Here is a 22,887-nt window from a genome sequence, read left to right as displayed (position 1 = left end):
ATATTTACCATGCTAACTAGATTTAAATCTATATATATATATAAAAAAACTCAAAGGTGACTGATATAGTGATCTATCAACGCACAGCCCAAACCACTGGACGTATCGGGCCGAAATTTGGCATGCAGCCTGCAGGTAGATGTCATAACGTAGGCGTCCCCTATTCCCTAAGAAAGGATTTTAGAAAACTCATCCCCTAAAGGGGTTAACCTATTTAATGGATGAAAACTTATACCATGAAAATTTATCTTTTCCACGCAAGCGAAGCTGCGGGCAACAGCTAGTAAATACCTAATATAGTTATCTATAGTTAAACTGTTTTTCAGGAGCCTGTGTTCACACTAAAGTTATGTTACAATATTACAATGGCGTATACACGACACACGAGTTCATTCAGCTAATTAGAGAGTAATTCAGATTCAAATTATTTATTTATTTCTTAAAGAACTAAATTCCTTAATTTTTCGATAAATTGAAAAACAACAAGACATCAATTATTTCAAGAGAAACGTCAGAAAATATTATTTCCACTGATACCTGATTTTTCGTAAAAAAAACCGCCAAACTTATATTTTTAACAAATGGCGGCACTAAGTCGTAGTTCATTCACCTCCAAACATGCATATAAATAAGTCGTCATACTCCCAGTCTAGACAAATGCCATTAATTTCTCCGCTAGGTGGCGCTGACACATCATCGTTTATCACAATAATTAACGGATTGACACAAATACTAGGAAATGCGCGGGAAATAAAAAATGTGACAGTTAAAATACCAACTTTTATACTGGTCTGCTAATAGAAAATATTATCGCTAATTGGGTCGCAGGAAGTCAGAAATAAGGCATATTAATTTATGGGGTATGAATTATTTATTTTTTATAGTAATATTTGCGAAACGTGACAAATATTGAATGACAAGGCAGCAATTATTGTCAGTGTGTCTGATCATCGACTTTTTTACAATTTTGAAATAAAGAAACATTAATAAATCAAATAAACATATAATATGTACATACTAAAACTATAGAGAAATGCTAAATTTTCAACCAACATGAAACAATTAAAATTGTGACAGTGATTTTGTACAGATAAAAAATATGCAAACCCAATTTTATATCCAGTAGTCAGCCATGTTTATTATAAAACATTATCGTAACATTACGAGTTATACGTTTTTTTCAGAATAATTTTAGTATAATTATGCGTTTCCGGCGTTGTTAAAATTAAAATGTTTTTGACGTACAATTAATCGACTGAGATTTAAACAAAGCATGATTATTGAACAACAAAAAATAGGTGCACGTCTTACTTCAAGATTCGTCCTAGCGCGAGCGTCACTTCTATATCACGATTTACAACGTTTATAGAATATTTGTGACTTCACGATTGAATATTTAAAACATCGATCATAGGCGAGATAGAATTTTTACCATTCTATAAAATTGTATGTCATTTATATGTAGGTAGGTGCATGTTAATGCTATACAAAGTAAAAATCTTTTATGGTATAAGTACCTACCTACTATAAAAGATTTGATAGATATTTTTTGCTTTTGCAGATATTTTTAACGTCTAAGTAGTTTTTGAGAATATCCATTACCTAATTAGAATGTAACCTTTCATTAGATAGAGTTAGTAAAATTCATAAAAATGGTTATAAAAGTAAGAATCGAAATTCGAGCAACATTAGGAGGTATTTTACTAAAATTAAAATTAATATTGACTGTCTATATAAGTAACGAGTAAAAGTAAACAAGCATTGTCACCAATGTTCTGAAAATGAGTTGTTTCTACGCGAAGTCAGAACGTCTTTGAGGTCATAATATAGTAATTAGCACCTAAGTAATTTTATTAATTAGGTACTAGCGGTCCGCCCCGGCTTCGCCCATGGTACATATTCACGTTTTCTCTACATAAGAACCATCCTCGTACTTCAAGGAATATAATAAAAAAATAATTAAAGAAATCGGTTCAGCTGTTCTAATATGCGCTTACCAACACATTTTGGGATTCATTTTTATATTATAGATTTATTCTACCAGGACATAATATTCAGAATATCGAATTTTCTGTGGAATAGGAATATATAAATTTATAGCTTGGAATCCCTTCATTTCAAATTAAAATAAAGTACCGGTTCGCCGAATTTAAATTAGCATACAAAGCCAAATTAACCTTTAAACTTGTTAACGAGTTTTTGTAATTTCTCTTGAATTTGTAAGTAATTTCAATACTTCTATGGCCTTGTCTAGAATGACCGATGTTTTTCCTTGCATATGCATTTATATACCAACCTAAATTGTTTTTGTGACTTTAACAAAAAAAAAAAAGATAAATTATGTATTTTTGCCATTTGTACTTTTCCTATACGAATATTATATGCTTTATACTAGCTTTTCGCCCGCGGCTTTGTCCGCGTAATCAAAGGAGATTCCCATGGAAATTAAAGGTTCGTTTCAACGCCATAAAAAGTAGCCCAAATCACTATCTAGCCTCCTAACTATATCCAGACATAAATATCATATTATAAAAAAGCTTCGTTTCCATGTAAAAGATAGACAAACAAACAAACACTTTCGCGTTTAAAATCAAACATTTAATTTTAACTTTACAACGTTACCTAGTATTATTATTATAGGTACCTATAATGTTTTGGATATTTTTCAACTCAAGTCAACAAGAATCCTACTAATAAGTATTATAAATGCGAAAGTTTGTAGGTATGGATTTATGGATGTATGGATGTTTGTTACTCTTTTACGTAAAAACTACTGAACCGATTACAATGAAATTAAGCATACATATAGAGGGTAACTTGGATTAACACATAGGATAGTTTTTATCCCGGAAATCCCACGGGAACGGGAACTATGCGGGTTTTCCTTTGCAAACGCGGGTGAAGCCGCGGGCGGAAATCTAGTTATTTATAATTAGGTAGGTAGTTAAATTCTGAATAAGACCAAAATATCGAATACATGAAAATTCTATTAATTTCCTAAAGCAAAATTAATGTAAATATATTTAAAATGTGACACAAATTCAAGAAATAACAAAATGTTACTATTGTTATAACTTATAACCATTATAAGTCACATGTACCTCTGTATAACAAACAGCACGTGTAACCAAATTACAATATGCGAATTGGCATTTGGTTAAAACGTGAATATATTTAATGTGGTTTATAAATTATTATGTTATTGTTTGGGAATTATTATTATTATAAATAAATATGTAACATTTACAAAATGTCACTTTTTAAATAAGTTGACATATTCGTAAAATGTTATATCATGTTAATTATTAACATTAACATTTCTTGAAAATGTAGAGTTTGTAATCAAATAGCCTTAAGTATTGAATTTTTAGAGTTCCTTACCCAATGTCTATGTCTGTTTGTCGGTATGTCCATCTGTCCGTCCGTCTATCACCAGGTTGTAACTCATGAAGTGTGATAGATAAACAGTTGAAATTTTCAGAGATGTTGTATTTCTGATGCCACTAAAACAAGACAATACTTATACATATAAGTATTGCTTGACTCCGTAATGTACTTGAAAGATTTTTGTTATTTAGTAGCCCGTAGCCGTACCTATGCACAGCTATTTAATTCGGAGTGATTCCTGATGATAGGAATAAGACATTTTACTGCGGTAAAAAGCCTTTATTAGTAGAGTTTAGAGAGTAAAGAGAGAGGCTGTATAGAGGCTCGACCTACCTACGGACACAAAAATCATATCTACCACAAAGTCGCTCTGCTGCGACGTCAAAAAGACAAACAAACATATAAAAAAAATGTAATTAAAACATAGAATGGCATCATCTTATTAACACGCTTATATTTTATTTATATAGAATATTAGATTCATCTTTTGTCCGTCATATTTGCATGTAATCGCGTCCTTTGAAGTCGATTTGAACTACATTTATCAAGCATCAATAATAATACAATAATTTAATGAATTTATCTTATTAAAGCGTGTTTTTTTAAATTAATTGTTTAAATAGTTTTCATATGCAGGTAGACTGCTACTATAGCACCTCCAATCAAATGTAACAAAACTCTAATATAATGAATTTACAATATTGTGTAGGTACCTATGTACCTAATAGTCCTTGGGTTGTTAAAATTTTCCAAACATTAGAATAACATTTGTAGTACAACAATTTATTATGTAGTTACTAACTAGACTGAATTAAAATCTAATTAATACTCTATACAAAAGCAAGTATGTGTGCAGATATTTTCATTAAACTTTTGATTCACCTTGGCCTTACGTGTGTAGTATGTACCTACCTATGTGTGTGTTTTTGTATATTGTACTATATCGATGTATGTATCGACTCCTTTAGATTTGATTTTGACCCAATTTAAACGGATTTAATTCAAACTTTGTACACTCATCAAGGATCGGTGACAATGCAATCATTTAATCATAAAGCGAGTAGGTATTTTAGTTTTTTTTCTATATTTGTGTAAATTCTTTCGTCCCGGCTCTACCTGGACATGCTTTCTTTGTTATGTTTTATACATTTTTAACAATTGTTTACTAAATCAAGTGAAGAAATTCAAACCAATCAAAAGTTCGAAATCGGTTCAGCTGTTCTCGAGATCAGTATTGATAGTAGTGTAAAGTACCTATTGTAATATCCGGCTTAATTTATATTACATAGGTAGAGACTCATATTTTCAATTTTTTTGTTTTAAGTAGATAAGTATAGTGATATCAATTGATGGATTAAAGGCTTGCTGAAAATTATTTATAATTAAAATATTTAAGAATTTTGGTAAATTCATCCCTTCAGAATATGAAAGACGCGGGCAAAAATAAATAGAGCACTAATTCTCTGTGGTGTGCAATAAACAGGTAAGTGACAATAATTATTATGTCACAAATATACAAATGTTTAATAGAGCACTAATTCTCCGAGGTGTGCAATAAACAGGTAAGTGACAATAATTATTATGTCACAAATATACAAATGTTTAATAGAGCACTTATTCTCCGAGGTGTGCAATAAGCAGGTAAGTGACAATAATTATTATGTTACAAATATACAAATGTTTAATAGAGCACTAATTCTCCGAGGTGTGCAATAAGCAGGTAAGTGACAATAATTATTATGTTACAAATATACAAATGTTTAATAGAGCACTAATTCTCCGAGGTGTGCAATAAGCAGGTAAGTGACAATAATTATTATGTTACAAATATACAAATGTTTAATAGAGCACTAATTCTCCGAGGTGTGCAATAAGCAGGTAAGTGACAATAATTATTATGTTACAAATATACAAATGTTTAATAGAGCACTAATTCTCCGAGGTGTGCAATAAGCAGGTAAGTGACAGTAATTATTATGTTACAAATATGTATAAGTAGAAATGTTTAGAATCAAATGACTGGCTGCAATTTTTAAATTAAAGTTCGAAATATCTGTCAAACTTTATATCTATTGAGATTATATAGAGGCATTATTTAGTTTCGCTCACATGGAAACAAATGAAAGAATGCCTGATATAAATAATTATTTCTAAGGTTTTGTAAAAGGTAGATACATGTACGTATATACATTACATTACACTATAATACCTAGGTATATTGTTTTATGTTCTGAATTCAAGAGTCTTTCTTGTCACAACTTTTATATGTATTAAACTTTTGGAATTATTGAAGAATTGAAAATAAGTTACCACACCGTGATTCGACAATATTGGATAATTACTTCAAAATATTAAAAATGGAGACGTTTTATAGCATTTGCGCAACGGTAGTTAATTCCTGTAAAGGTCATAAAGATGCATCTTTTGAATAAATATTATCAAAAATCCAAAGTCATCGAGCATTTACTCATAATTAATTCCGAACCTTCAGTCGAAATTTAACTTTTTAATGTTCTTTGTTTGAAACAAATAATTTTATATTAATTCGACAATTAGCATACAAATTATGGTCAACGGCGTTCTTTGTTTATTTGGGAATAAGAATTTATGTTTCATGTTGGTTTTTAGGATATTATTGTTTGATAACAATGGAGTTTTTAATAATGAAACTCGTGAAAAGATGCGTTTAAATTATATTATTTAAATTGTCATTTTTGTTAATAAAATGTATGAGCAATTAAATGCGGAATATGAATTAAAAAAATTAATATTCTTGGATAACAATTATAATATGTGGGTGCTGAAGCTGACAGCACCAAAATAAGTTTGAACTCTTTAAGACAGAGTCGGTAAAAAATATTAAATAATGGTTAATCTGAATCGAATAAGAATAATATCAGTAGCGTAAACTAGGAATAGGTAGATTAATTATAAAAAGCTTAATAACAAACAGTTTACCTACATAATATAAATAGGAAATAAAAAACAAACGAGGATAATTTAGAAGCTAGCATCTTATAATGAGAAAGGATGATTAATTGTGTCTGTGATTCGAAATTAGGTAAGTACCTATCTTTATTATAGTATCTGCGGAATCCTTGTCTATAATATTTGAAAATATAGTTTTGATACGTAGGTAATGATTATTATAATGTAGGTATTAGTTACAGGTACCTACGTGAAGCAAAACCTTTGTACCTACCCTTTTTACGGAAATTGCGCGGACGGCATGCAATTTGTATGAAATTTGGCTTAGATGTTATGTATAGACAGAGGACTGCATTAAAAAATAGCATATATATGTAAAAAAAATATAAATCTATACAAAACAAATACTACACACACTACCGTGCATTTGACACACATGCAGAAATAGGTACTCTTTTCTATATGGCAAATTTTTAACAACTGCATGACCACTCGTAGTCTCCATATTTTTCTTTCCATATTGGTTGTTTTTTTAAACAAAAGCTGTTATGAACGTAGTTGTATAGTTTATCCATATTTTCGATTATCTAACTAACTACTATACTGTAGTTCTGTAGGTATTCTACACATGCTAAAATTTGCATGCAAATACTGAATATAACCAAATATTGCACATTGATATAGGTACCATAAAAACTACAATGTAGACCCTACATTGTAGTTTTTAGTATTAGGTATATAGTTTAATTTAGTTTAGCGCAGTGGTGGCTCAGTGGTAAGACCTTAGACTTCGAATTGATAAGTCCGTGGTTAGAGACCAGGCGAGCGCGCAGGAAATAAATTGATTTTTCAATTTATCTGCGCATGTTGTAACATCACCACTGCTCGAACGGTGAAGGAAAACATCGTGAGGAAACCGACATGTCGAAGAATTAAAAAGTTCGACGACATGTGTCATCCGCCAACACGCACTTGGCCAGCGCGGTGGATTATGGCCTGTACCCTCATAGGAGGCCCGTGTCCCAGCAGTGGGAACGTATATGGGCTGATGATGATGATGATATAGTTTAATTAAATTTAGTAGTACCTACCTAGTTTAAAGCTCTATATTGTAGAGCTTTCGCATTTATTATTACAATAATATGTTGGTTTTATATAACATGTTATTAGTTATTACGTATCATTAGAATTAAAATGTAATCTATAAAATAGTTAAGAGGTATTAAAATGTGTACTATTTAGTGGCCCTAGATTAAGGGCTAATAGAAAATGAACCTGGAAAATTGGAAATGGGAACGCTCTATAGTTTTGTATATTCTGTTCTATTCGACTGGACTTCTGAATTCTGATGATAATAATTTCTTTCGTTTCTATGATAAAAATAGTCTTATGAATTATCGGAAGCTTGTAATAAAAAATTAACTGCGTTAAAAACAACCGACTTCAAAAACGGAAAAGTAAAAAATAAAAAAGATTTGATATTATAAATTACTACATATTAGTAGTCGGTTGTTTTTAACGCAGTTAATTTTATTTAATACTTTTTAGTGTAATTTTCAACACGAATCAAACGAGCCCAAACTCGATAAAGTTGAGTCAATATATTACTGAGTTCCTATGGCCACCTTCCGATTCCATCATCAAATCAGCTCTATGTCATGATAATGTTTCATCGCTATCCAATTTACATACGTATACAAAATTTCAGCTCAATCGGTTACCGGGAAGTGAATCAAAGTTACTTGCTACATTCCAATCCCACCAAAAACATTTTCATGTAAAATGTTGCCAAGACGAGCCCATATGACTCGCACTGTCAAAAAGTTATCAGATCTCATGTAGAGCGAAGCTTCTAACACTACACGCCCTAACTCTACAAGGTCTAACTTCACAAACTCTACACCTTAGTCAAAATATGTGGCTTGGCCATTTCGCTACATTCACATCGGCGTAAGGTGAAAAATTAATTCACTGTGCATTACTTTTGTGTTATACAATAGTTCTTGTAGTAACGAACGGCCAAGCCACATATTTTGACTAAGGTGTAGAGTTTGTGAAGTTAGGCCTTGAAGAGTTAGGGCGTGTAGTGTTAGAAGCTTCGCTCTACATGAGATCTGATAACTTTTTGACAGTGCGAGTCATATGGGCTCGTCTTGGCAACATTTTACATGAAAATGTTTTTGGTGGGATTTCATTTCTTTTTGTAAGTTGTTTGTAACAAAATTTTATAAGTATGTCGATTAAAGTTTTAATTTTTTTTTAACAAGGAGTACCTATACATATATATATCTAGGGGAACCAAGTTTTAGATTATTAGATTAGACCTCTAGCGTCATCAAAATTTAATTTAAAATTACAGGTCTCATACAAACTCCCATCCCCTAGTTTAAGGGGTTGGGGGATGAAAGTTACAAGTTTTATAATTTTTTTGTTGTTTGTGTGCTACTACTAGCTTACATACAAAATTTCAGCTTTCTAGGACATTAGGAAATACCTTAAGAATTTTGATGATCATCAGTGAGTCAGTGACGAAATTAGCGTTTTTTAGATATAAATAAAATCTGAAGTATAAAAGCTAATGTAATTAAAACTTAATATGTTCAATAAGTCCGCTATTGACAATATATCCCGAAAATTTTGTTGATCTAGCATAATCCAAACCCAAGTTATGAGGGTTCAAAAAAACGTCGAAGCGCTTCGAGAAAAGGTAGGTAGTGCCCGTGCTTGTTCGCTTGGCTCGTCTTGGCGGGGGCACTACCGTGCCCCCAGATTAAGTCATCGAGTACAGACAAAAATGCTCATAAAATAAAAACTACTGGGCCTAGCCGAATAAAATTTTTATGCGACCAATTCGACACCATCCCGCATCGAACAAAAAAAGAATCACGTAAATCGGTTCAGAAACCTCGGAGTAATCGGTGTACATACATAAAAAAAAAAAAAAAAAAAAAAAATATACCGGCCGAATTGATAACCTCCTCCTTTTTTTTGAAGTCGGTTAAAAAGGGTTGCAGATTTTTAGCCACTACACTAGTGGCTAGAAATATTTATTAATAAGAAATAGCTAAAAAATTGCTCAAATAGCAATCAATATTCTTAATTTGGTTTTCTCATGTGAAAATTCATTTTGTTCACATTTTCAGGACCTTAATGAATAATGATTTAACATATTTTAATTGCTAAACAGTTGTCATTGTTAAAGGTCTGTAAGTTGGTAGGTACAGATAATAACTGCTTGTGACCTTATGTATTTAATGCAATTTATTAATTTATACGTCAATAAATATATAAATAACCTTTTTAAATATGTTTATTGTCATATACCATTAGCTTTAATCAGTTTTGGATTATAATAATTTAAAATTGTATTGTCGTCGTTCATTAAACAATGTAGAGTTATTTTTCCTTGAAATTATGGCAATAGTCTTTATTATATTGTTATACGAGTAGGTAATTGAGCTTTAAAATATTAAGCACCCTCCTTCATGCAACTTTCATCTAAAAGCCAACAAAAAAATATTAATATGATTGTTGAAATAATAAGTAAGTATGTATGTAGGTATCTACCTATTTAATCATTCGGTAGATACAATCAAAGAGAAGAAAATATTAGTGTGCAAAACTGTATAGCAACACAAAATTGCAACGTTTTTTTACTATACTCTATGTTACGGCTAATACTCTACATTATAATTCTACAGGCATTCTTATTAGACTTGTAGGTATTAAATATTCGATTTTACCATTTTTAAGGTACCTATCTGTAATAGAAGGTGCATGACAGGTACATATAAATACAAAATGTTCTTACTATTAGGTGATCCAGCTCTGAACATGGGGTTGGGCGCCATCCAGGGGAAGGCACCGAACGGCCAAGCGTGCGGTGAGGGCCCTTGGTAGAGCCGCGGCAGCAGCGGCTGCGGCACCACCACACCGCGACTCTCCATCTCCTCCCCATCATTCGTGCTCTCCCTTTCATCCCGCTCATCCCCAACATTCGACTCTACATCCTCTATATCTACGTCGCTGTCGTCGCTCTCCAACGCGCTCTCTGCGTCATTGCTCTGCAGCTCCGGCGTGTCCCTCGGCGCACTGCTCTTGCTCCCCAGCAGAGAGTCCACACTGAACGATATGCGGCCTCTCCCGCCCGTCTCGGCGGAGTCCGACCGCTCGCATTCCAGCGACGTCTTCATTTCATTGACATTTCCCGATCACCTCCCCGTCGGCCGTGACATTGACATTTTTCACGTGTTAGAATGTGCCGTAATAATCAAAGTTCGTCAGTTCGAAGCTACGATCACATCACTGTCCGCGGTGGCTCGATTGAAATATCACAGTCACAGTGATTAATCACAGTCCACAGATCACAATTAGTGATTCGGTGCGCAGGACGCAGTGTCGCGAATACGTTCAAAAGCCGCGAAGTCCGCGAAATGATTCGCGTGGCGGCTGGCGGTGTAATCGCGTCTGTATTGGGGAGACCGCGGCCCGCCTTTCCCCACGCGAGAGAGACGCAGCTACCGACCGAGGAATTTTAATAAGCGGCGCGGAGCGAACGAGACGACGATACAATTCAACATGTGTGTAAACGCGATATTAAGTAGGCGGAGACCGTCGCGCTCAAATTAATCGCCTCTGTGGAATACGCCTTATAAAATTTCACGCTGCCGTTACAAATTCGACCGTATTTTATAACAATAAGGTGTAGTTCAGCGTTGAGTGGATACAGTAATAGTGACGTGATAATAGTGAACACGTCAGATTGCAGTTGCTATTGTGTTGAATGAAAAAGGAGTAAATAGACGACTACCGACGGTGGAGGGGACTTTACGATTTAATTATTCGCGAATACGGAGGCATTTTGTAGCGAGCTAATGTCTCATTGTCTCATTAATATCTCGGGCCGGCCATGTTTGATTTGTTTATGACACGGGCGAGGTGCAAATGTTGATGTTGCTAGTTCGAATGTCTATTGTCTGGTGGGAACTGAGATTGGAGCGATGTAACAAGTTGGGAGATTAATTTAGTAGCAAGCGACGCTTGTTAGCGTGTGCTTTGTAACTTTGTTAACTGTTATGATTAGGTATGTAATTATAAGTACGTTTTAATGAAAAAATTATAGTGATGCTGAACTTAAGATGTATAATACAAAGCGATTACCTACGTATTTGCATAGGTATGTGTCTAAGATATCTACAAAGAAAGTTCAATATTTATTTATTTTACACGATAGCCATTTCTTCTCTCTAGGTATAAGATTTATAAGAATAATAATACCCAATGCTTGTAGGTCCTTAGTAATTTAGTATATAGAAGAGTCGCTAATACATATTAGGTTAGTTGAGGATTAACAATCTATCCAAATTAAACCATTCACTAATGATTTTGTCAATGCAAAATGCAATCCAAAATTAATGACATTAGATAAGCGAAATAAACAAGATCAAACGATGTCATTAAATTGACATAAATATGTCAAAGCCGGGATCAAATTGTTAGCGCTATATCGTTTAGTTAATCGCATTATCTGTGCATTTATATAAATTGTCAACCTTATTCGAATGGAATAGAGTTCAAAATAGGAGCTTTATTTGCGAAAATCACGGACAGTTATTATAAAAGTGTTAGGGGAAAATAGTTCTTATTACAATGAGATAAAGTTGATAAGTAATTGAGGTGTTCCCCTAGCCAATTACAGTGATTTAATTGTTAGGGACTATCGCTTAATGAAAAGAGTGTAATGTGTACGTTATCGGTTGTATGAAAATTCGTTTGATCATAAATGGTGGCATTATAAATGTTTTGTTTTTATATTGATAACTTTGATTATTATTTTTATGATGTAGGAAATTAGTTGGTTTGTTATTTAGATTTGTTTCATTAAAATTTGTGGCAAATTTATGAAAATTTTAGGTAGATACTTACATAGTAAGTTTTGACTTTTGACGCAATCAATAGGTAGATATATACCTATATAATAATGTACCTACGTACATACCTAATTGGATATTTCTAGAAAAGTGTACCGTGAAGGCACAGGCGTAGAATGAAAAAATAGGCACAGTCTCACAGATATAATAGCCTAGGTATACATAGGTATAAATGTTAAAGGTAATAAATAGGTAAGTAGGTAGGTACCCATAGCAATAAATATGAAAATATGTTACCGAGTAGGTAATAGGTTACCTAATACCTATTAAAGATTTTCTTTCTCTACCTACTGGTATTTTTATGGACTAAGATAAGTTCAGAAAAATAAAGTTTTTATTCAGAAGATACAGAGTATAAAGAGTAGGTATAAGCTCATTTCATAATCGTTGCGCTGATATTCTTTCTTCTATTACCTATAGCGCTAAATTAAAAATTCGTTAATAACAAGCTAGGCTTATTCAACATGAACAATAACTAAATTTAATTAGAAAGCGCTGAAATCTCCTAAAATACGGCACTGAAAAGCCGTGCATAAATAAAGAAAAAAATGCCTTACATAATAAAACTTCAGTTTCAAGAGGCCCTCGGCGAAGCGATTTAAGTGAAAATTTATACTGAAATAATACGAAAAGGGCAATCTTTTTGTAATAACGACTTTCATATTCCCGAGTGGAGCAAACAATTTAGCGGAGATGAGATATTTTTTTTATTAAAAACCGGGGACGAGGGGGATCGACCATTACTCCACGCGAAATGAGTTTTTAGTTAGCGCGCTTTTTTCGTTTATAGGGGGTGCTCTAATTGTCACAGGCCAATTATATAGAATCAATTTTATGTTTTGTTATAATTAAAATTTAAAATAGTGTATGAAATTAGGGGTGATGAAGTTAGCTTAGCTCTGAGTAGGTATGTTACGCACGATTAAAAAGGTGTTTAATATTTTATTATTTAGAAACAATATTTAGGTAGCTACGTTACCTAGGTATTAGTGCAATATCATATTATTTCTTGTCCAGACATAAAATAACTCTTATATAAATGTCGATGAAAATGTTTCATTCTAATTTACCTACTAGTCGTTTAGGTACCATTTTTAAGCTGCTTCCAATTTTTACTAAGGTATTCTACAAACAGAATAAGCCAAATTTTATGAAGGCAATTCTTAATTAGGTACCTATAATAATTTAAGTAGGTAAGCTTTGTTCATGTTCTCTGGTAGAGCAACAAAACTTCTCACCTTTACCAAATATTGTAGTCAATTTCAGAAGCAGTTTTGTAACTGTGCTTTATTATTCAACTAAGTACATAATATTATGTAGGTATGCAACACTTAGATCATTACTTAATGATCTAAGATGCAACATATACATTAATGTATGCGCGTTTATTAATTTTTGTAGCCCTTATTCACTGACACGTCGTGTTAACGAAAAAAAAAGTGTCCTGTCAAAATTCTTCCACCAAATCCTGGCCACCAATTAAAAAAAAGCAAATTTTCCAAACAGCCTGTGCCATTCCCTGGCAAGCGGCAAAAGTAATAAAACGTGCGTCGCCTACCCGCCGCTGACGTCGTAAAAACATTTCCCTATTATATTAAAATATTCCACAATTGCCACTTTTCCTTATATTTTTATGCTTAATGTCCGTCCAGATAACTGTATCCTGGGGGTGCGAATGCGTAATTTCATTTTAATGGTTAAGTTTTTATTACGGTAAAGATTATTTGTAACGTTTAGTTAGAGGTTAATTAATAGACAAATTAAGTTATTGTAAGGACGTTTCAATCGCCAAATATAGTAAGTACAGCAATTATAAGCTACTAGGTTTCCACCCGTGGTTTATTAACCCGCATATTTCACGTTCCCGTGGGATTTCTGGGATTGCGTCATTTTCCCGGGATAAATAGCCCATGTCCTTTCTCGGGTATCAATATATCCCCATACCAAATTTCATGAAAATTGGTTCAGTAGTTTAGGCGTGATTGAGTAACAGACAGACAGACAGAGTTACTTTCGCATTTATAATATTAGTATGGATTGTCACTTGTGAAAGTAGTTACAATATTAATAACTTAATATGTTAGTAGATTCTGGTGCCTTTCACTGCATCTCTAATTCTCTACATAATAGTTTTCAGCTAAAAACCTTGCTTTTCGTTTTGTTCAGTCCTATACTACTGCGAACCTACTAGGTATAATAGGCATTGAGATAATAGTACTACGTATGGAGGAGACACCACGAACAAAATCAGTGCGCCATTTTTTTGCTGTAACTAAGTTTTAAAAATTATTATCTAGGTAGTTAGGTATTTACCGATGAAAGTTATTCCTTTGCACTTTTCCGTATTATTTGTGCAATATCGTAACACACACGAAGTCATATTTGATGTGTTTCACTTTAAAACAAATAAAAAATGAGCGTGCAGTTACGCCATATGGCGTATGTTGAGCGGAACATAAGTGATGTAGGCGGTAAGTATTTTAATACGACTTTATATTTCTTACCAAATACATATTAAGTATCTACCTACTGTATAATATGCATCTCGCATTGTCCTTAATTTTAAAAGGTTTTCGTTTCACATTTCATTAACAACACATCATACCCAAAACAAATGCATATTAGCAGCGAAGTTCACAAAAATTGAAATAAAAAGTCAAACATCACGACATTAACCATGTCCTTTGTCCGCTCGAAAATAAACGCCACCTTATTAGAACGAGTCGTGTAAAGCCTAAAAACAAACAGAACCCTAAAACAAGCAAACATCAAGCTCCCACTTAAGCATCACTTAAACCGACCATTTTAAAATGACCCCTCACCGCTTCCCCATCGAGATAAACCGTCTCATTAAAATGGGGCTCTACATTATTTAAACGCATTATACGAATACGTTGAACAAAATAATATTGTTCAAAACGTGTAACAACGTTGGAGAAATGTAACAAGTTCAGAATTTCGTACGGCGCCTCCGGGCCAAGCAGATTATGGCTTGGCCGGTTCCAATGTTTGTGTAACAAAAATGGAACGATGTTTTCGCATTAACACCTTTTACTGTTGTGCTTTTAAGGAGTTTAAACATGCTGTGTGTGGTCTAGTAGGCCGATGATTTTTAATCTGTGACTCTCCTTTTAACGTGTTTGCGTTGAGAATTAGTGCCTAATTGTACAGGAGAAGCTCTTTGTTCGAATCAGTTTGAGGGTTTTATTTGCGCGGTTTATTACGCTGTAACAATTTTATTTAAACTGTTTTTAAACAGGCTTTGCTATAACAATGAAGTTTACATCTGACTATACGATTTATTATTAAAATTGGAATCTAAACGCGTGCTCATGAACACGTGCAAAATCCCTTTTGTGTTCAACTCTCAAGGGTCCTTTGATACCGTGACTATAAGAAGGTGACGCGAAAAAACGTCAATAAACAACAATAAAATTATAACGACCGTTCTAAATTCAAAATTTCTTGATAGCCAGTGATTCTTTTTTTTAGAAGAAATAAGGTTGAGGTTGCATTGTCAGCTTGTTGTCTATGCGAAGGTATAAGTTTGTAATCTATATCAAAAATGATGTCTTCTTTTCCGTGAAGATATTTAGATAACATTAGTGGCTTCTAAACGGTTGTCCGGCTTCAATGGGTTCCCATATAAAACACCATTCAAAAACTATGAATGGCTGACGTTTTTCCATGAGATGGTTTTATGTTGATAAATACGCGACTAATCAAATTATTTATGGCATTAAATCGTTATAAAATTTTAAGGACATCTGCTCAGCGGTTTATTTCGTTTGAAATTATTTGAAAGGGTTCGCTTGTGATGTTATCTTGTGTTATTTGATTGTTTTGGAGGGAAAGAAAGAAACAGAAGTGTCAAAATGACGTGCGAAATTTCGTTTTTTAATCTTTGTATGTTGTCTGTAAAGATTTACAATACATTTTATAGAAAAGTTGGAAATAGGTACCTATTTTAAAATAAGTGCCGCAGGCTTGAGGCTAGGCTTTCTGAATCTTAAACAAAAAATACACTTTTAGTTAAATCTAATTTACTTATTAAGAACAATTTCTGTCATCGTTTTATACTATACATATTACATATTATAGCAATTGTTTTACATAAAAAAATTATAAATCACAAATAGCAACCCTACATTTCAAGCCTACTTTACACGAATCCCGTCTCTAAGCTTATTAACTTATAAAGCAAATTAAACGAGGGTGGAGTAAACATCAGTGTTCACCTCATTAACTCTCAGTTAAGGACCATTATATACTTTATGTATTCCTAAATTACCTATCAGAGGGAGTTTACCCTAAACCAGTGTACGATGACCTATACGTATAGAACTTTGTTATACAAGTGACTAAAAGTCAGGGATCTTGGTAATTTGGTCGGTTATTATTAGGTGTTTTAAAGTGTTTGATTATGGAGTTGTTGAAATTTAATGCGGTTGTTGTTGGTCTTGTTGAATAAATGATACGGAAACCGTTAATCGGAGTGTTGTTTTTGATAAATTTAAAAGTTAGAAGGAATTTGAATGATTGCGAACAATAATTGTAAGTAGGTAAGTAATATGGGTACATATTATGTAACATGATATTAATTGTTAAATAGGTAGGTATATATATTACTTCGAAATTTAAGCATGTTTACATATTATAAGGTGCTGTGTACATTATTGTAGGTACCTACTGTTATTACTTATTTTGGTTTATGACCTATCTTACATTTTTTCTCATCTTATGAGAAGATGAACATTATGATGTTCTCCAATATATTTAATATTAATTACAATATAAACGGATAAACATTAACTTAAAGCCCCATATGTCCAGGCGAGTCTATTTATCGCAGTTCTATTGTCACCGCTCCATTATACGGAGTGCGTACATTTAATACGAAATGTTAGGGATACTATGATGTTTGATTTTTAAAGACATTTATTAGAATACTAGCTAACCGCCCGCGGCTTTGCCCGTTTTGTCTAAAACCTAATAAATTATATACTAAAACCTTCCTCTTGAATCACTCTATCTATTAAAAAATAGAAAACTGCATCAAAATCCGTTGCGCAGTTTTAAATAGATATTTAAGCATACAAAGGGACATCAGGACATAGGGACAGAGAAAGCGACTTTGTTTTATACTACCTATGTAGTGATTAGCTTTATAGGAAAATGAAGTTGCCATGGGGTTGCGTTAAAAAGTAAGCTTTATTTATTTTACTCTCTAGCTAATTAATATAGAAAGACATACAAACAAACACACTTTACCATTTATTTTAATATTAAGAGAGCACTTTGCACGTTCGATCTGTTAATCGCTTTTTAGATTACCTTGATACTTGTTTCATACTTGTAAATTTATAGATACCTATATGTACCTAGTACCTACCTAGTAATTTAGAAATGAAAATATGTTTTATATTATAATAGCGATTGTTGGAATAAACGAGATAGAGGAAAGCTCTTTCCCTTGATGAAACACAGTTCTACCACCATTCACGGTTTTCTAGTTCAGGCCTATCTTTTGTATATATGTGTTATACGAGTGACGTGTGTTGATAGGAATACATGTAAATATATACAGTAAATTTACAGTGTAATTATTCATTTCAAATGATATATTAAGACTAACTTATTTTCTAATTACATACTATACGAGTATCATACTCTATGGTAAAGCTTATACTTGACTCTTTTTTTTAAATAATAAAAAAATATCCCCAAATCGCCACACGTGTGGTCACCCTCGCAAACACAATATAGACCCAAACGCGCATTCAGACCCATTTTAATGACCGACTGATAGCCGTTTAAAAACGAATTTGCTCACTTCTACTACATTTAGCAATTATTCACATAATGGTGTAGCGTGAATCCATTTCTACGTATTGGATGCTTACGCAGATAAATGATTTAACTGTTTATTCTATTTTCTTATTTGATTTTTCGCGAGAATTATACATTTTTACTATTTTACTTTCTTTAGTGACCACGCTCGCTCGCGGCGTTGCCAGCATTGTCTACAACTGAGGTACCAAATTATATACTAAAACCTTCAAGAGATCTATCTATTTAAAAAAAAACGTAATCCGTTGCGTAGTTTTAAAGGTAGAGACAGGCAGACAGCGACATTGACTTCGTTTTATACTATGTAGTATAGTTGATTTTTTTTCGAAAGACAATTGCTGCAAAAAGGCTACTCTTGATTCGACTTTATATTATTACCTGTTGTGACTTGTGAGTATAAACAGCTATTCTCTCTATAAATTCGCTCTGAAAAACAAATTAGCTATTAATGTTTACCATTTTTTATTATACGATGATTCCAAAGTCTAGTTGAAGACGTAAATATTTAAATTGTGAAACACTTACTATACTTACACGGTACATACTTACACTCTTTATAATAACGTCTGAATGTTAAACTGACTCTTACATAATATTATTATTATACCTACTAGCTTACCGCCCGCGGCTTCGCCCGCTTTCTCTAAAACGATGTTGGATGGAACTGCACATGGTGTGTGAATTTTATGTGGTTTAGGTTTAGGTTCCATTGAGGACAAACATTGTGACACGAGATTTATATATACCTATATATATTAAGATTTTTATGTTAATAAATAAATAAATAAATATTATAGGACATTATTACACAAATCGACCTAGTCCCACAGTAAGCTCAATTAAGGCTTGTGTTGTGGGTACTAGGCGACGATAAATATAATATTTAATAAATACATATATAGATAATAACACCCAGACCCAAGAACAAATAATTGAGTTCATCACACAAATATTTGCCCTGACCGGGGATCGAACCCGGGACCGTCGGCTCAGTAGGCAGTTACTTTACCACTGCGCCAACCACGTCGACAACTAAAAAGTATCAAATTTGTTTCCGCTTATAGTTCATTGCTTTTGTGTGCTTTTAAGCTAAAAGTAAATTGAAAGTTATTAATTGATGTACCTAATTGTAAAAGAATACGTGACATTATGTTCTTATTTTACCTATAGGTACTAGCCGCTTGCCCCGGTTTTGCCCGTATTGACGAGGAAAACGAAAAATCCATACCTACTAATATTATAAATGCGAAAGTAACTCTGTCTGTCTGTTACTCAATCTTGCATGAAATTTGGTATAGAGATATTTTGATACCCGAGAAAGGACATAGGATAGGTTTTATCCCGGAAATCCTACGGGAACGGGTTTTTTTTGAAAACGCGAGCGAAGCCGCGGGCGGAAAGCTAGTTAATAATATAGTCAGATCGTCTCTTAATTTTGGCTAAATTCTAATGTTATATTAATTATATCCTATTAGCATTAATCCTAAAAACGATAATATTTATTTATAGAGAGAGGAAATACAAATTCGATAACGTTGCAAATTGACAGGAAAAGATAATTACATAATTGTATTATTGCAAATTTGTTTACGGAAAAGGACGTTTTGGAATTTTTACATAATTGATTAAAATTACAAAGTCGCGTCATGGTAATACCGTCACGTCATGGAGTAAGACGACGATTTTTGTAGATATCTTTGAATCTTGCCAAAGAAGTTTCACTTTTGACACGTGTGCTCGGCTCACACGCTTTTTTGACGTGACAACGTCTTATAATTCGATTCGAAGCCGGCTGCACGCACGAAAAAACATGACTCATGCGACGTTACCTCGCTCTGACTCATCTGAGGCGTTCCATGTGTAAGGCTTGAAGTGTGAGCGAGAGCGCGGAACGAGCGACAAAGAAGCACAATCGGACGTTGTCACGTTCAACTATCGTCAGTAAACCGACTTTACAGACAACAATTTTTTTTTCTATTTGTAATTCAAATTTTAAGTAAATTTTACGTGAAATGAACCTCGAAATTCGAGGTTTTAGGTACGAGAAAACTTATAATTATTCATAATTTTGTATAAAATGTTATTACAATTCAACGTTCCTGGTTTCCTGGTCAAGGTAATAGTCATTGAATATTTTTTATTCTTTTAGTTTATGAATATAAATAGGTACTGAATTGTATAATTCATATTCATAATTAAATTTATTTCATACCGGAAATAGTTCATTGCACCCTTACTTAATATTATAAATGCGAAAGTGTGTTTGTTTGTCACAACGGAGTGATTTTTTAGTAATATGATTTTTGTGTCTGGAGATAGATGGCTGGCGAGTGTCTTTATACACCAACGAAACATCTCATTTCTATGGAGAAAGAATTTTAAATATTTGATTATTTATGGAGAGGTAGGTATAACTAATTGTTAAAATAAAGGAAAATTCCAAAAAAAAAAACGAAAACAGAATTTATTAATCAGAACAACGAAAAGCTTTTAAAAAGTACGTTATCAATGTTTACATTTCATCTTTCTTCTATATAAACTATCACCACATATTTATCAAAATATGTGTGAAAAAGAGAGAAAATATTCGCGTAAAAATATGCATTAGAAGCTGTGTTAGAAGTCAAAGCTCTAAATCAGTTCACGTTCTTAAAAAAAAATTCCTAATAACAATTTTTTTGCACTTCGATAATTTGATTTCTCCTTGAAATTACATTTCCATTATGTTTTAAATTCGTCAATAATTGTATACTGATTGTTCTAGAACCTAGAACTAAAAACAAAATTAGGCTTGCAAAGTAATAATATGCATATTAGTTTGATTATCATATTTATACTAGATGAGCCCCGTGGTTTTACCCGCATTGCTACGCTCCTATTGGTCTTAGCGTGATGAAAGGCTTCCTCGATAAATGGACTATCTGACTGTGAAATATTCTTCAAATCGAACCAGTAGTTCCTGAGATTGGCGCGTTCAAGCAAGCAAACAAACGAACAAACAAACTCTTCAGTTTTATAAATTTGCAGTATTAGTATAAATTACTAAATTAGTATTCCTTAAAATAAATAACAATAGCCGTCAAAAAACAGGAAAACCACAAACGAAATAATTCATTATAATCGAATTCAAATAATAATTAACATTAATTAACATTGGCAATTATATTTTTTCCTTGTAACTCTGCTAACCTCATAATTTGTGGTTTTTGAAACATACTCTACTTAAGCTTAGGTATTGCATGTAAAATTATATTTGGCTTATCCTTATAATTCAGAATAACAGAACAAGGAAGTATTTTAAATAATCTTTAATCTCTCCATTATAATCCTTAAAATATTATTAATTTGCAAGCAGAATTATAATTTATGTCGATTCGATTACTTAAAGGAAAATTGCAATTGTATTAATAATTATTAAACAATGGATAGGATTAGAGGAAATAAAACAACAAACGCCATAATAATTCTTTCTATTGTCTTACTAATTGAAACCTATTATATACTAGCTTCCGCCCGCGACTCCGTCCGCGCGGATGTTGGTCTTCGCGTGGATGGTTTATTTATCCATTTTGAGTACCTCTGACAATAACATCTTATAAAATTAATATCTATTGGACCCAATTCCCAAATACGGCTAGGCCTATAATAATACGCAACGTGTGTTCGCGGTTCTACGGAACAACATCTATGGATAAAACTGAAAAATTAAGATTATTTTTTTTCTACGTATTTTTCCGGGATAAAAAGTATCCTATTTTACGCCCAGGATAATAAGGTATAATTATACCAAGTTTCATCGAAATCGAACCGCTAGTTTTCACGTGATGCCTTCACATACAGACAGACAGACAGACAGACAGACAGACAGACAAAAATTTTTTTAATCACATATTTGGGTTTGGTATCGATCCAGTAACACCCCCTGCTATTTATTTTTTCAATATTTTCAATGTACAGAATTGACCCTTCTACAGATTTATTATATGTATATGTATAGATAAACTTTTATTCCTCACAAAAACTGTATTAACATAACCAACTAAAAGGACATACTTATGTATTGTTCTTAAAGAGAACTTTCAGTAACACATTGTTCAATACAAACACGAACATTTAGTCCCCTATAAAGAAACCAAAACGCAGCGTCCCAAATCATTCGTATAAACGTATTTCGGGTTCATAATAGGCCACTTTAACTCCCCAAATAGGGGACGAAATAAACTACACATAAATATACTGCGAGCGACAACCTTACTGAATGATTTGACAATTACAATTGAATTTATTGAATTAAATTGTACTCTTGAAGGGTACGCTGTGATTGTAACGTGACGCTAACTCATTTTGATACGGTTGATTGAATTACCTCAGATCTGTAATGAGTGGTTGTGTAACTGTTAAAGTGATAGTTAGATGCAGTGTTGTCAAACAAAATTCTATTGATATTCGTTTGTCTTTAGATTTGTTAAACCGGCTATTCACGTAGGTACCTGCAGTAGAGGCAATTTTTAAATTGATCCCTTAATTGGCTCCTTAATTGTAATGTGTATAGGCAAGCAGGGGCAATTTAGAGAACAACTGAAATTGCTCCGACCGCCGTCCAACCGAGATACTTCCATATAAATTGCTCCTGCGGCAGGTACCTACGTGAGTAGACGGTCTTAGACCTTAAATTGATTCATAGAGTTGATGATCCTTTAAGGTTAATCGTATGTGATTAAAGGGTTTTTTTAAATACGCATAGAAGTGTATATGGTGATGAGCATGGAGAAAGTGTCATGTAGAGTCAGAA

At 32.9% G+C, this 22,887-nt stretch overlaps 1 protein-coding gene across 1 annotated transcript in view; it reads right to left on the bottom strand.

Annotated features, from left to right (window-relative positions):
• The window catches only part of LOC123702932 (homeobox protein MSX-2-like), a 34,202-nt gene extending 23,398 nt beyond the window's left edge, over positions 1-10,804 (bottom strand). The window contains exon 1 of the mRNA XM_045650790.1: positions 10,127-10,804. Within this exon, the coding sequence (XP_045506746.1) occupies positions 10,127-10,508 (382 nt within the window). The 5' untranslated portion in view covers positions 10,509-10,804. The remainder of the gene's footprint in view (positions 1-10,126) is intronic.
• Positions 10,805-22,887: the final 12,083 nt, after the last annotated feature.

Source organism: Colias croceus, chromosome 24 (assembly GCF_905220415.1).
Source record: "Colias croceus chromosome 24, ilColCroc2.1".
In the NCBI taxonomy this organism is placed as follows: domain Eukaryota; kingdom Metazoa; phylum Arthropoda; class Insecta; order Lepidoptera; family Pieridae; genus Colias; species Colias croceus.
Note: the sequence above shows the minus strand (reverse complement) of the source record. Positions and strands in the feature narration are given on the sequence as shown.